General features: G+C 37.5%; 1 protein-coding gene across 7 annotated transcripts in view; it reads left to right on the plus strand.

Annotated features, from left to right (window-relative positions):
- ZNF385D (zinc finger protein 385D) overlaps window positions 1-15,813 on the plus strand; it is a 776,796-nt gene that overhangs the window by 618,123 nt on the left and 142,860 nt on the right. For all 7 annotated transcript variants that reach the window (XM_055286037.2, XM_055286058.2, XM_055285998.2 and 4 more), the window contains one exon: window positions 7,762-7,872. In XM_055286037.2, the coding sequence (XP_055142012.1) occupies window positions 7,762-7,872 (111 nt within the window). The remainder of the gene's footprint in view (window positions 1-7,761; window positions 7,873-15,813) is intronic.

The following is a 15,813-nucleotide window of genomic DNA, read 5'->3' on the forward strand; positions in this document are numbered from 1 at the left end:
TTAATATTTTGTCATATTTGCTTCCAGTTGTTTTATATTTAAGAAAATGAAACATTGTGTATTTAGCTATAGTCTTCTTTAGCTACTTACCTAGTCCTATCCCCAGATCTCCAAAAGAAAACAACTAGTTTAGTGTGTGCCCTTCCTTGCATTCTAGTTCTCATAATTTTGTATATAAATATGTGCATCCACAATCAATTTATGGAATTGATGCATGTATATTATTAACTTATGTAATATTCTGAACATGTATAAGAATAGAATAGTGTAATGAAAATCTAAAAATCCATCATAGCTTCAGCAATTATCAACTCAGGACCAATCTTATTTCATCTTATCCCCAGTTACCCCCTAAATCCTCTCAAAGATTTTGAAGCACGTCTCAGTAATATCATTTTGTTGGTATATATTTCACTATGTATTTCTAAATGATGATTTTTTAAAGCACACAATCATGCCACAATTACAACTAAAGATTTAAAAATATTTCATTATTCTAAAAAATCCAGTATTTCTTTCCTTCAATTGTCTCCTAATGTTTATTGTGCAGTTTGTTAGAATCAAGAACCATGTAAGGCCTATTGTTTGAAGTGGCTGCTATGTCTCTTAGGTATCTTTAGTTATAGGTCTTACCCCAATTATTTTCTAGCCATTTATATGTTCAAGAAACCTTGTCATTTATTCTGTAGTTTTTTCAGTTGGGAATTTGCAGACTTTATTCACGTAGAGACTAACTTGTGTCTATGTCCCTCTATTCCTTGACCAAAGACGATTACATCTAGAGTCCTGATCGCATTCAAGTTCTATATTTTTGGCAAGACTTCCTCATAGGTGACATTATGCTTCCTCAGGAGATACTTGATGCCTAGTTGTCACTTTATGTTGATTAGTAGTAATTGTTGGTCGCTGCCTAGATACATTCTTTCTTTCTTTCCCTTCTTCTTTTTTTTTTTTGACATGGAGTTTCACTCTTGTTGCCCAGGCTGGAGTGCAGTGGCGTAATCTCAACTCACTGCAACCTCTGCCTCCCGGGTTCAAGAGATTCTCCTGACTCAGCCTCCCAAATAGCTGGGATTACAAGTGCCCGCCACCACACCCAGCTAATTTTTGTATTTTTAGTAGAGACGGGGATTCACCATGTTGGCCAGGCTTGTCTTGAACTCCTGACCTCAGGTGATCCACCCGCCTTGGCCTTCCAGAGTGCTGGGATTATAGGCGTGAGCCACCGTGCCCGGCCCATTATTTCTTTAAGAGTTATAAAATGGTATGATTCTAACTTCCTGCTTTCTTTGTTGACTAGGCATGTGTAATTGTTAAGTGTTTGATGCCGTATTTTAGATATTCTTCTGCATTTTGTTTCTCTTTCCCTGCTTATAAATATTTAATGAGTTTCTTGTAACTTTTGTATGGTTTTCCATCCTGAAGCTTTTTGACCATTTGTTGATAGAAACAAAACTGCAGAACACTTCCTTGTAATTATATCTTGGTGCCCATGAGTCAGAGCTTCTCCAGTTGTATGTTTAAGTCATATGTTAGGTTTACTTTCAACATTACTTGGTGTTGCCAAGTATTTCTCCATTTTCCCCAAGTCCTTGGCAGTACCTAATGTCAGATTTCTTTTTGCCAACCATTTGTGTAAAAACCATAATCTTGTTATTTTAAATTTTATTTTCACTTTAACCAGTACATTTTGTATGTTTACTGGCCATTCAGATATTGTCTTTTACAAATTGCTTTTTAATGCACCTTAACCATTTTGCCATTGGTATTTTATCTTTTCCATAGCGATTTCTAGGGTTCCTCTGTATATCTAGAGAACCTAAATGATTTAAAGGGTGTAGACATTTCCTTTTCACCTTTTTGTTTAAACATATTTATTTTTCCTTTTACTGATGAAAGAAAATATTGTAGCCAATTTGTCACAAATGCAGGTGGCTTGTGGACCCTCAAACTTGTGACTGGTGTTTGAAGTAGAGTCTTGTTGGGGACTATGCCCTTAAATCGTGGAGTCTACACCAACTCTGGATAGTTAGTGCCAGTATTACATTGCAGTACTGTAACAACCATTTTCAAAAACTGTTTGGCCATACCTATTAAAGTTTATCCTGTAAATATTCTATAACCTAGAAATTTAATTCCTAGTTATGTATCTCAGATAAATGACTACTATATCCAACAAATCACATTCCCAGAATTGTTCTTAATAGCTTATTCCTAATAGATTAACATGGAAAGCAACCCAACTATTCAACAGTAGAATTGGCAAAAATTAGGATATGGTCATATAATGGAATACTATATAGCAACAAAAATGATCGAAATAGAAACACAATGTTGAATGAAAGAAGCTAGACACAAAAGAATGCATACTGTATACTTACATTTTTATGAAGTGCAAAAGCAGGTAAAAATAGTATCTGGTGATATCTCATAACTGACTTGCCAAGTACAGGACTGAGAGACTTGATTGCTGAAAATGTTCCATCTCTTTATTGGGATGGTGTAAACATGAGGGTATGCATTTAAAAAAAAAAACCTGCAAAGGATACACTTCTGTGTATGTACTTTTTGTAAGTATTTGTCCATTTAAAAAGTTAAAGAAAAAGGACAAAAATGGAATTTCTCAAATGGAAAAATTTTGTGGGAGTGAGACTTTAAGGAATTTTTAGCATTTTTTAACGTATGAATATGAGTAATATAAAAACATTTTACTAATTCAAAGTCAACGTAATAAATACATCAGGATCTCCACTCAGTGTCACTTCATGCTGGAGAGTCACAAATGTTCATATTTTAATATGATGAATATTACAAGGCTTGATTATGGTGCCTGAAAGACTCACAGGGCTATGGTGTAAGGCTTGTGTTAGCAAGTCTCCCACTTACTAGTTATGTGATATTGGACAAAGGGCCATAGAAGCTCCTCAGTAACTTAGGATAAAAATTCTATGACCATCAAACACACAGAAAGCGCCTGTAAGTGTAACCTTTAAAGTTATTGTCACTGGACATTATTACACACAAATACCAGCTGAAAAAGATAACCTTTTTATTTCTGGACTTCTAAACTTCCTGGCATTTGAGTTATTATTCTTTGATTTAAAAAACAGTGAAATTGTGAAAGCCACAGTAATAATAGGAACACAGAGAGAAGAGGTCTCTTAGAGCAGGAACTGTAAACTCAGGGTTAAGCTTCATCCTCTCTGAAAATACAACAGTCCTAGAGAAGGGAACCTTGAGCTGCGGCTGCTGTACTTGAAGCATGTCCCCTGTATGCTCATTTAGAAATCAATTTAGCAGAATCCCCAGAGGGGAGGTGAGGGAAAACCTACGCCTTAAATAGAAATGCAAAGGTTCTTCAGCCTGAAATGAAGAAAAACATACTCATTTGGCTTTAAATAAGGCCATGGGCTGAGTTTGAAATTGAATTTTAGCCTAGAGTTTGGGTAAGCGTGTCAATAGCTAGTGTATCATTCTTCACTTTTGTTTGTTTGGGTAGTTGATTAATAGATTTAGAAAATTCTAGCTTTCAAAATATCACAATTTAGAAATCGAATAAATATATCCTAAAATACCATGCAGATTTTACCATTTCTTTTGTTTTTAATTCAGTGCTGCACAGGTTAGGTGAAATATATCTGAAGTTTATATGTATTACATTCTTCGTTTGGTGTCTACTATTGTATTGAAAGCTTGGCATTTTACTTATATTTTAAAAATAATTTTCTCAGATCACTATTTTCTAAAACATATGCATTGAACAATGATGGTAAATTAAAAACAAAAACAAAAACCTTGGTTATATTAAGTTAGAAATCATGCATTTAAAACATATTTTTCTTGTACAGCATCTCAGAGATTGTAGTATTCTGTTGTGTGCTGTTAATGTCTAGGATGTAGTACCTCGACTTTATACATCTTATCTGACCCAAGAACCCCTTTTTTTCCTGCCTGCCACAAATATTGGCATTGCTTGAGGCAGATTCTGTAGAAAAATTCCTGACAATAATGTGCATACAGAAAATAAGATGTTATTGTTTTGACAGATGAGACCCATTGGTTCCTGGAGAGAAAAACAACATACATGACTTTCTTTTTATATAAAATATGTGATTATAATAGTAAATAAAGATAAGTTTAGACAAAATGATCAAACTACCTGTGTGTGTGTCCCCTGATTTGATAGTAGAGGCTACTTTTAGTTATACAGCATGTGGTATCATTTAATTAACTATTTATAACAGACCTGGTTATTATTTAGACTTTGCCCTTTCATAATTCCTCATTGTAAATGGTTGTAGATATATATGTGTGAATATGATTTATTGTTATTAAGATATTAAAGTACTTTGTTGTACTAGATTTCTAAAAGGATAAAAGATAATTACTTTTGATGGTGTATCTATAGTTTGTGAAATCCATTTTAAAAGGTAATTCAGTTTTTTTTAAGTATTCTGGGAAATAAAATTCTCTGCAGAATATACCACTTTGCATTTTGAAATATGATTTTATAGCCACAGTGATCAGAACATAATTAAATTCAAACAAAGTAACTTAATCTAAAGACTATATTACATTTGCATGAAATGACTAGTCCCAAAATACCTCCTCTACAAATTTGGATTGAATGTGGTCACTGCCTCCCCAGTGTTACTAAAAAAAACCCATAGTAATACCCTGATCACCAAAATATGATAAAAACTCAGCAGTATGTATTTTCAGAGAGCATCTTTGATATACATACACAGTTCATTTTTATTTCAAAGTATCATTATAAGGAGACTTCAATATTCCTTAATGGGTTATAGGCATAATTCGCCTTATCCCCTGATAGAAACACACCCCATTCGTGCACAGAATGTACACAACAGAACATGGTAAGGCATCTACCTGTAAGTCAATGATCTCTTTCTGCTTTTAATTTTCCCGTCAGCTGGTGGCTGAAGGGAATATTACCCTTCAGTGTTCTCTGTGGTTGTTTTTATAGATGTGATAGAAGAATGATCCTAGAGAGCAGAATGAGGGCTATTGAAGCAGCGCAGATTCACACATTTGTGTGGCCCTTGGCTTTCTCAAGCTCTGTGCATTGTTAATTTTGGTTCTGGGGAAATAAGATTGAGGAAGGTTTAGAAGCTTAGCTGGGGTGAGGACTTGGCAGTATACGTAGAGAAGAATCCTATACTATGTCCTGTGGCCCTTCATACCACTATTCTACAGCAGGCCCAACCTAAGGAAGAGATACTGTAATTTTAAATTAAGTTTTAATGTTTGGATTAAGACACTTAACTGATTTTAGGAATGATCTTAGGTTGCATATTCAGACTTGAAAAGATCAAAAAATGTACTGAAAATAATGAAATGTTCATTATGGCGAATGGATAAATACATGTAGTGCATCCTTACAAAGGAATACTACTGAGAAATAAAAAGGAACAAGCTGCTGATACATGTAATAACATGGATGAATCTGAACACCACTGTATTGAATGATAGATTCCAGACACAAATGACCACATACTCTATGATAATATTTATATGAAATGGCAAAATACAGAGACAGAAATGGAAAAATACATAGAAAGCAGGCCAGTGGTTTCAGGGTCTGGGAGGAGGAGGCAGAGAATGACCACAGAGGGGTAAAAGGGAACTTGTCCAGATAGTGGAAAAGGTCTGTGTGAAAATTATCCTCACTCTATGCATTTGTCACATTTCACTTGTACACTTAATACTGGTGATTTTTATTGTATGTAAATAATACCTAAATAAAATCAGATAAAAAGAAAATATTATAGAATTCAGTAGTAAAGGAGAGAGGTGATCCTGTAATTTGTTTTTTGAGACAGAGTCTCACTCTGTCATCCAGGCTGGAATGGAGTGGCATGATCTCAGCTCACTGCAATCCGGGTTCAAGTTATTCTCCTGCCTCAGCCTCCGGAATACCTGGGATTACAGGCACCTGCCACCATGCCTGGCTAATTTTTTTGTATTTTGTTAGTAAAGACAAGGTTTTACCATGCTGGCCAGGCTGGTCTCGAACTCCTGACCTCAAGTGATCCGCCCACCTCAGCCTCCCAAAGTTCTGGGATTACAGGCATGAGCTATCGTGCCCGGCCTATAATTTGTTAATACCTAAAAGTGACCAGAAAAATAATGAGGAGAGGCTGAGCTTCATCCAGAATTTGGGCAAGGGTTAATGTTAGATAATAAATTTAAAGGGAAGGTGGAAAAGAAAAATGATTACACCCATGAGTTCTCCTTTATCACTGTAACCATGTAATATGTAAATCACCTAGTCCAGTGATTAGCCTATGGAAAGCATTATAATAAATGCTAACTGCTACTATTTTTATTGTTGTTACTATTATTATTCAAAACCGTATGTTAACAGTACCTAGACAACCTAATAGGAGTTGTGAATACAAAGAAGTCAGAAACTTTCTCCTTCCTTCCAGTGAAGAGAGCCTGTGAATTAAGTGATTCCAGTGATTTGAGAAACACAAAAGGAGATGAAATTGATCAATGGCTTGTTTAGGGGAATTAATGAACTATAGCATGTCACAGAAGGTGAATATTAGACAGTCATTTCTGACACATTCTGAGCACTTCTGAGTGTATCAAATAATTTCTGATCTATCTCAATCTATTATGAAGACTCTTATGAGTCCTTTTATCTCACCATGTGAAAAACGGGAAATGTGCCAACAATGAGTATAGTGTTTGAGGCTGATATTAACCTTGATCTTCACATGTACTACAACACAGAACATGTAATAGCCAGCATCTATTTAATGTGCCCACACTGACTATCCTAAGTAAATTTCATGAATTATCACATTTAAGCTTCATCACAACTTTAATAGACATGGATAGTGAAAGAAGTTACATGGAAGAATTAAGATTAAGGGCTGGGTGTGGTGGCTCAAGCCTGTACTCCCAGATACTTGGGAGGCTCAAGTGGGAGGACTGCTTGAACCCAAGAGTTTGAGCCTACAGTGAGCTATGATCTCACCACTGCACTCCAGCCAGAGCAACCATAGGACAAAGCCTGGAAAAGGGACGTTAAACTTTATCAGAGCTGGATTGCTGACATTATGTTTTTGTTGTTGTTTGCCCTGTCCTGGAAATAGAATGGAGGGAGATAACTGGTATCTGTCCCCAAATCTCTTGGCACCCCCCAATAAGTCCATAGGTTAACATTCTATACTAGATGGTCAACAAGTGATTGCTGAATGACCAAATTAACATCTCTATATGTTTCAATTATTGTAAAGCAGGATTCGTTTATTATAGAGTCTAAAAGATAGCAAACATAGCATAAGGTTGATGTTGGATAATGGTGTATAATTTATTTTCATGGCTTCCCAGCTGACCAGTCTGTTTTGAAGTCCATTTTGAGGCAATGGTATAGACATACTTCTGTGTTAGATTGCTGGCATTAGCAGTAACTTGAATTTTGATAAATCTTTAATTATATTTAAGGGTTATTAAACTGAGACAATTGTCGCTTTTAAATGAGAAAAGCAGTTAGTATGCAGACTCTAATGGGTAAATTTATCATTTCCTTATCATACTGAGCTTTGGGCTTAATGTTATCTATTTTCCAAGAAAGTAAAAATGTTGTTTCTTAGAATAAAAAGGTTCTTTATAATGTGAGCAGTAGAATGAAGCTGTACAGATTGGTTCTTTAATGAAATAGGCAAAATTCCAATGGAACTGACAAGCTTTATTTCTATTTGTTGTATTTCTTTTTTCTCATTACAGATGGACCCGATTCAGAAAGCTGTAATAAACCATACATTCGGGGTTCCTCTTCCCCATCGAAGAAAGCAAATCATATCATGCAACATTTGCCAGTTGAGATTTAATTCTGATGTAAGTTTTTCATTTAGTATTCAATAAAAAAAATACATTTTGCTGTTCTAATCTTGCAAGAGAAAAGATTTCTTAGACATTTTCTCCAGTAACTGAGCATGTCAAAATTCAAAGATAACATTTTAACTCATTATGTGCTTTAATTTTGGAGTTTATTATGTTATGTTTGGTTGTTTACTACAGAAAATTCACATGTAAACAAGCTTATATACTTGCAGTTTAATTTTTTTTTTTTTTTTTTTTTTTTTTTAGTCTTTTGGGAATGCTACATGTAGATAATACACTTTGCCTTTGGGAACAGTAAAACTTTGGACCAATGGAACTTTTAATAGGTTACACTCTGAAATAAGATAGGTACCAAATCGTATTTTAAGATCAAGATTTTGAGTTTATAAACTCTTTTTGCCTGGAATGGAGGCCTCAAATTCCGTATTACCGCTATGTCCTTAATTATATTTGTGCTATAGCACTCAAGTTGTCCTAGGAGTATTGGTATTTTAACAGGGGGTCCTACAGACCTAGAACCACTCAAGCCCCGAAAGACTTCAGTGGAGAACATGTAGGAAGGAAACATTTGTGGACCTGATTGGTGCTTCACAAGTTATTCAGGGAGTTATTCACACCTTTTCTACCATTTCTAAGGACTAGGGTGGACTCTGGATCCATCACAGTGATATTAATTTTGATCTGTGGCCAATGGGAAAAAAAAATGTATGTCTTCTCTTCCCTGCTAAACCTGCTTAGATATGGAGTTAAATCCTGAGAGTTCCAGAAGAGAAAGGCAGCGTTGGTTTAGAAGGAATAGGAAATGGAAAGCATTCACACTCTAGGCAAACAGAAGGCTCCATCCTATCGAGGTACCATTTTCTCATCCTAAGTTGATACACTGTGTGGAGATGACCAAACAGATCTGAATTCTGGAGAATGTTAAGCCTTCCAGTATTTAACCTCTCCAGTCAAGTAAGACTCTTAGATGCTCTGGTGATGAAGATAGGATGCAAGATCATTGAGTATAGGAAATAGATGAGGCATAAACAAAATAGTTTATTCCTCTTTGAAGAGAACATTACATTTTATTTTGCTTTTGTCTTAAGAACTCATACTTACTAACGCAATCATCCGGTAATTTTATAATATCCATTGACTTAAAAAAGAGAAGAGTGGATTGCCTGCATAACACCTTAGTCCATTTGGCCAGCTAAAACAAAGTACCATAAACTGAGTAGATTATAAACAACAGAAATTTATTTCTCACAGTTCCGGAGGCTGAGAAGTCCAAGATCAAGGTGCTGACAAATTCACTGTCTGATAAGGGCCTGCTTTCTGGTTCGCAGATGGCATATTTTCACTGTATTTTCACATGGTGGAAGGGATAAAGGAGCTCCCTTGAAACTATTTTATAACGGCACCAATCTCATTAATAAGGGGCTCTGCCCTCATGACTTAATCATCTCCCAAAAGGTTCTACCTGCTACTATCATCAACTTTGGGGTCAGAATCTCAACATATGAATTTTCCAGGTATACAAATAATCAGTCCACACCAGCACTTAAGTGGTATTTGCTGCTAAAAACCAAAAAGAATATACCAAACATATAATACTTTATGTGAAGGGATTTTTTGTTTTTTAATGCTGAGCACTTTGATTTGAGTGATAGAACTTTACCATAAGAATTGCTTAATTTATTAACAATAAAGTATTCTCAAGTGATGACTGTAATCATCTCTTCAAGCTGTTATAAAAAAGAGTCCTCTTAACACATAAACAGGAGTTCTAAACTCAGTAGCTTCAACTTTGATCATTTTTAACACTCAGCAAACAATTATATAGTTTTATAATTATTATTTTAAGTGGCTTCTTTTTAGTTCGTATTTTCCCAAATCGTATTTATATTTCACTTAGAAACCAATCAAATGATTTGAAGTCTCCCAGGAGCCATGTTGTCAGCTTCTTATATTTAATGAGACTACTTAAAATATCTCCTCCTGCCTATGATTTCACTGTCAATATTCTCTTTATTAAGAACACTTCTTTTAAACTAGGAATTAGAAAAAAATTTCAAGGCCACTGAACCCAATCTCCTACTAAGTGCAAGAATTTCACCTCTTACATCCAGGCAAGGTCTTTTGCTTGATTATTCCCAGTGATGAGTCGCTTACCATTTCCAGACAGTGGTTCTACTTTTGGAGTGTTTCTAATTCTGTAGATTTATGTCAAATTCATGACTGGACACTTTAGAAATACTGTCAGATATGCTTTAGAAAACACATACACATTTATATATATAATTTTTAACAATATAAATTGATATGACATAACACATGGAATATGAACATACTTTTCAAAAATGTACTCTTATTTCTGTGGTGAGAGAGTAGCAATTTATTTTGTTAGTGAAGTTTCAAAGTAGAATGGGCATCAATATGTATTTATTAGGGACAACTGGCTTCTCATTCTCACAACTTTCCTGTCAGGTCTGTCTGGCATGTTGTAAAAGGAACATGGCCAAGGTATTTGGAGATATGGACTAATCACTTTGGGTCATAATTAAACAACTGCAGGCTTGACCATTTACCAGATGATTACTGTATTAGTCTTCTATTGCTGCTAAAACAAATTACCACAAACTCAGTGGCCTGAAACAACACAAATATGCAGGCATGTCTCAGCTCACTTTGTGTCTCTGCATCACATTTTGGTTCTTCTTTCAATATTTCAAACTTTTCTATTTTTACTATATCTGTTATGGTGGTCTGTGACCTTTGATGTTACTATTGTGATTGTTTTGGGGCACTGTGAATCCCACCCATATAAGGTGGTAAATTTAATTAATAAGCATTGTGTATGTTCTGATTGCTCCACCATCTGGACATTCCCCAATCTCCCACCCTCTCTTTGGACCTTCCCATTTCCTGAGACACAACACTGAAATTAGGCCAATTTAAAACCCTACAATGGCCGGTTGCTGGCAAGCTGGCCGAATAGAAACAGCTCCAGTCTGCAGCTCCCAGTGCGATCAACATAGAAGGCAGGCGATTTCTGCATTTCCAACTGAAGTACCGGTTCATCTCATTGGGACTGGTTGGACAGTGGGTGCTGCCCATGGAGGGCGAGCAGAAGCAGGGTGGGGTGTTGCCTTACCTGGGAAGCGCAAGGGGTTGGGGAGCTCCCTCTCCTAGCCAAGGGAAGCGGTGAGGGACTGCGCCATGAGGAATTGTGCACTCCGGGGCCCAGATACTGTGCTTTTCCCATGGTCTTCGCAACCCACAGACCAGGATATTCCCTATGGTGCCTACACCACCAGGGCCCTAAGTTTCCAGCACAAAACTGAGCAGCTGTTTGGGCAGACATCAAGCTAAGTGCAGGAGTTTTTTTTTTTTTTTCATACCCCAGTGGCTTCTGGAACACCAGCGAGACAGAGCCATTCGCTCCCCTGGAAAGGGGCTGAAGCCAGGGAACCAAGTGGTCTGGCTCGGGGGTCCCACCCCCCCAGAGCCCAGCAAGCTAAGATCCACGAGCTTGAAATTCGCGCTGTCAGCATGGCAGTCCAAGGTTAATCTGGGATGCTCCAGCTTGGTTGGGGGAGGGGTGTCCGCCACTGCTGAAGCTTGAGTAGGCAGTATACACTCACAGTGTAAACAAAGCTGCCAGGAAGATCGAACTGAGAGGAGCCCACTGAAGCTCAGCAAGGCCCCTGTGGCCAGACTGCCTCTCTAGATTCCTCCTCCCTGGGCAGGGCATCTCTGAAAAACAAGGCAGCAGCCCCAGTCAGGGGCTTATAGATAAGACCCCCAACTCCCTGGGACAGAGCACCTGGGGAAAGAGGAAGCTATAGGTGCAGCTTCAGCAGATGTAAATGTTCCCTGCCTGATGACTCTGAAGAGAGCAGCAGATCTCCCAGCACAGCACTCGAGCTCTGCTAAGGGTTAGACTGCCTCCTCAAGTGGGTCCCTGACCCCCATGTCTCCTGATTGGGAGACACCTCCCAGTAGAGGCCAACCGGCACCTCATACAGGAGAGCACTCGCTGGCATCTGGAGGGTACCCCTCTGGGACAAAGCTTCCAGAGGAAGGAACAGGCACCAATCTTTGCTGTTCTGCAGGCTCTGCTGGTGATATCCAGGCAAACAGGGTCTGGAGTGGACCTCCAGCAAACCTGCAGCAGAGGGGCCTATTAGAAGAAAAACTAACAGAAACGAATAGCATCAACATCAACAAAAAGGATGTCCACTGAGAGACCCCATCGGAAGGTCACCTACATCAAAGACGAAAGGTAGATGAATCCATGAAGATGGGGAGAAACCAGCACAAAAAGGCTGAGAATTCCAAAAACCAGAACGCCTCTTCTCCTCCAAAGTATCACAACTCCTCGCCAGCAAGAGAACAAAACAGGATGAAGAATGATTTTGACAAATTGACAGAAGTGGGCTTCAGAAGGCGGTTAATAACAAACTCCTCTGAGCCAAAGAAACATGTTCTAACGCAATGCAAGGAAGCTAAGAACCTTGAAAACAAGTTAGATAAGCTGCTAACTAGAATAACCAGTTTAGAGAAGAACATAAATGACCTGATGGAGCTGAAAAACACAGCACGAGATCTTCGTGAGGCATACACAAGTATCAATATCCGAATTGATCAAGCAGAAGAAAGGGTATCAGAGCTTGAAGATCAACTTAATGAAATACAGGGTGAAGACAAGATTAGAGAAAAAAGAATGAAAAGAAACAAAGAAACAATTTCAAAGCCTCCAAGAAATATGGGAATATGTGAAAAGACCAAACCTACGTTTGGTTGGTGTACCTCAAAGTCACAGGGAGAATGGAACCAAGTTCGAAAACACTCTTCAGTATATTACTCAGGAGAACTTCCCCAACCTAGCAAAAGAAAGGCCAACATTGAAATTCAGGAAATACAGAGAACACCACAAAGATACTCCTCGAGAAGAGCAACCCCAAGACACATAATCATCAGATTCACCAAGGTTGAAATGAAGGAAAAAATGTGAAGGGCACACAGGGAGGAAGGTCGGGTTACCCACAAAGGGAAGCCCATCAGACTAACCACGGTTCTCTCTGCAGAAACCCTACAAGCCAGAAGCGAGTGGGGGTCAATATTCAACATTCTTAAAAAAAGAATGTTCAACCCAGAATTTCCTGTCCAGGCAAACTAAGCTTCTTAAGTGAAGGAGAAATAAAATCCTTTAGAGACAAGCAAAAGAGATTTTGTCACCACCCGGCCTGCCTTACAAGAGCTTCTGAAGAAAGCACTAAATATGGAAAGGTAAAACCAGTACCAGCCACTGCAAAAACACACCAAATTGTAAAGACCATCGACACTATGAGGAAACTGCTCAACTAAGACAAAATAACCAACTAGCATCATAATGAAAGTATCAAATTCACACATAACAATATTAACCTTAAATGTAAAAGGACTAGATGCCCCAATTAAAAGACAGACTGGCAAACTGGATAAAGAGGCAAGAACCATCAGTGTGCTGTATTCAGGAGACTCTCATGTGTAAAAACATGCATAGGCTCAAATTAAAGGGTAGGAGGAATACTTACTAAACAAATGGACAGAAAAAAAAAAAAAAGCAGGGGTTGCAATCCTAGTACCTGATAAAACAGACTTTAAACCAACAAAGATCAAACAACAAAGAAGGACATTACATAATGGCAAAGGGATCAATGCAACCAGAAGAGCTAACTATCCTAAATACATATGCTAACTATGTGAAATATATATACACCCAATAAAGGAGCATCCAGATTCATAAAGCAAGTTCTCAGAGACCTACAAAGACACTTAAATTCCCACACAATAATAGTGGGAGACTTTAACACTGCACTATCAATATTAGATCAATGAGACAGAAAATTAACAAAGATATTCAGAACTCAGCTCTGGGCCAAGTGGGTCTAAAAGACATCTACAGAACTCTCTACCCCAAATCAACAGAATATACATTCTTCTCAGCAACTCATTGCTCTTATTCTAAAATTGATCACATAATTGGAAGTAAAACACAACTCAGCAAATGGAAAAGAATGGAAATCATAACATTCTCTCGGACCACAGTGCAATTAAATTGGAAGTCAGGATTAAGAAACTGACTCAAAACTGCACAACGACATGGAAACTGAAAAACCTCCTCCTGAATGACTACTAGGTGAATAACGAGATGAAGGCAGAAACAAATAAGTTCTTTGAAACCAATGAGAAAAAAGACACAATGTACCAGAATCTCTGGGACACATTCAAAGCAGCATGTAGAGGGAAATTTATAGCACTAGATACCCACAAGAGAAAGCAAGAAAAATCTAAAATCGACACCCTAACATCACAATTAAAAGAACTAGAGAAGCAAGAGCAAACAAATTAAAAGCTAGCAGAAGATGAGAAATAACTAAGATCACAGCAGAACTGAAGGAGATGGAGACATGAAAAACCCTTCAAAAAAAAAAAAATCAATGCATCCAGGAGCTGATTTTTTGAAAAGATCAGCAAAATAGACTGCGAGCCAGACTAATAAAGGGAGAAGAATCAAACAGACATAATAAAAAATGATAAAGGGGTAACACCACTGATCCCACAGAAATACAAACTACCATCAGAGAATACTATAAACACCTCTATGCAAATAAACTAGAAAATCTAGAAGAAATGGATACGTTCCCGGACCCATACACCCTCCCAAGTCTAAACCAGGAAGAAGTCAAATCCCAATAACAAGTTCTGAAATTGAGGCAGTAATTAATAGCCTACCAACCAAAAAAATTCCAGGACCAGATGGATTCACAGCTGAATTCTACCAGAGGTACAAAGAAGAGGTGGTATCATTCCTTCTGAAACTATTCCAAGCAACAGAAAAAGAGGGAATCCTCCCTAATTTATTTTATGAGGCCAGCATCATCGTGATACTAAAACCTGGCAGAGACACAACAAAAAAATAAAATTTCAGGCCAATATCCCTGATGAACATCAATGCGAAAATCCTCAATAAAATACTGGCAAAACTAATCCAGCAACACATCAAAAAGTTTATCCACCACGATCAAGTCGGCTTCATCCCTGGGATGCAAGCCTGGTTCAACACATGCAAATCAATATACGTAATCTATCACATAAACAGAACCAATGACAAAAAACACATGATTATCTCAACAGATGCAGAAAAAGCCTTCAACAAAATTCAAAACCCCTTCATGCTGAAAACTCTCAATAAATTAGGTATTGATGGAACCTACCTTGAAATAATAAGAGCTATTATGACAAACCCACAGCCAATATCATACTGAATGAGCAAAAACGGGAAGCATTCCCTTTGAAAACTAGCACAAGACAAGGATGCCCTCTCTCACCACTCCTATTCAACATAGTATCAGAAGTTCTGGCCAGGGGATCAGGCAAGAGAAAGAAATAAAGGGCATTCAAAAAGGAAAAGAGGAAGTCAAATTGTCTGTTTGCAGATTACATGATTGTATATTTAAAAAACCCGATTGTCTCAGCCCAAAATCTCCTTACACTGATAAAAACTTCAGCAAAGTCTCAGGAGACAAAATCAATGTGCCAAAATCACAAGGATTCCTATACACCAATAACAGACATAGGGCCAAATCATAAGTGAACTCCTATTCACAACTGCTACAAAGAGAATAAAATACCTAGGAATACAACTTACATGGGATGTGAAGGACCTTTTCAAGGATAACTACAAACCACTGCTCAAGGAAATAAGAGAGGAAACAAATGGAAAAACATTCCATGCTCACGGATAGGAAGAATCAATATCGTGAAAACGGCCATACTGCCCAAAGTAACTTATAGATTTGATGCTATCCCCATCAAGCTACCATTGACTCTCTTCACAGAATTAGGCAAGACAATCCTAAGCAAACAGAACAAAGCTGGGGGTTATCATGCTACCTGGCTTCTAAC

This window comes from Symphalangus syndactylus, chromosome 1 (genome assembly GCF_028878055.3).
Source record: "Symphalangus syndactylus isolate Jambi chromosome 1, NHGRI_mSymSyn1-v2.1_pri, whole genome shotgun sequence".
In the NCBI taxonomy this organism is placed as follows: Eukaryota; Metazoa; Chordata; class Mammalia; order Primates; family Hylobatidae; genus Symphalangus; species Symphalangus syndactylus.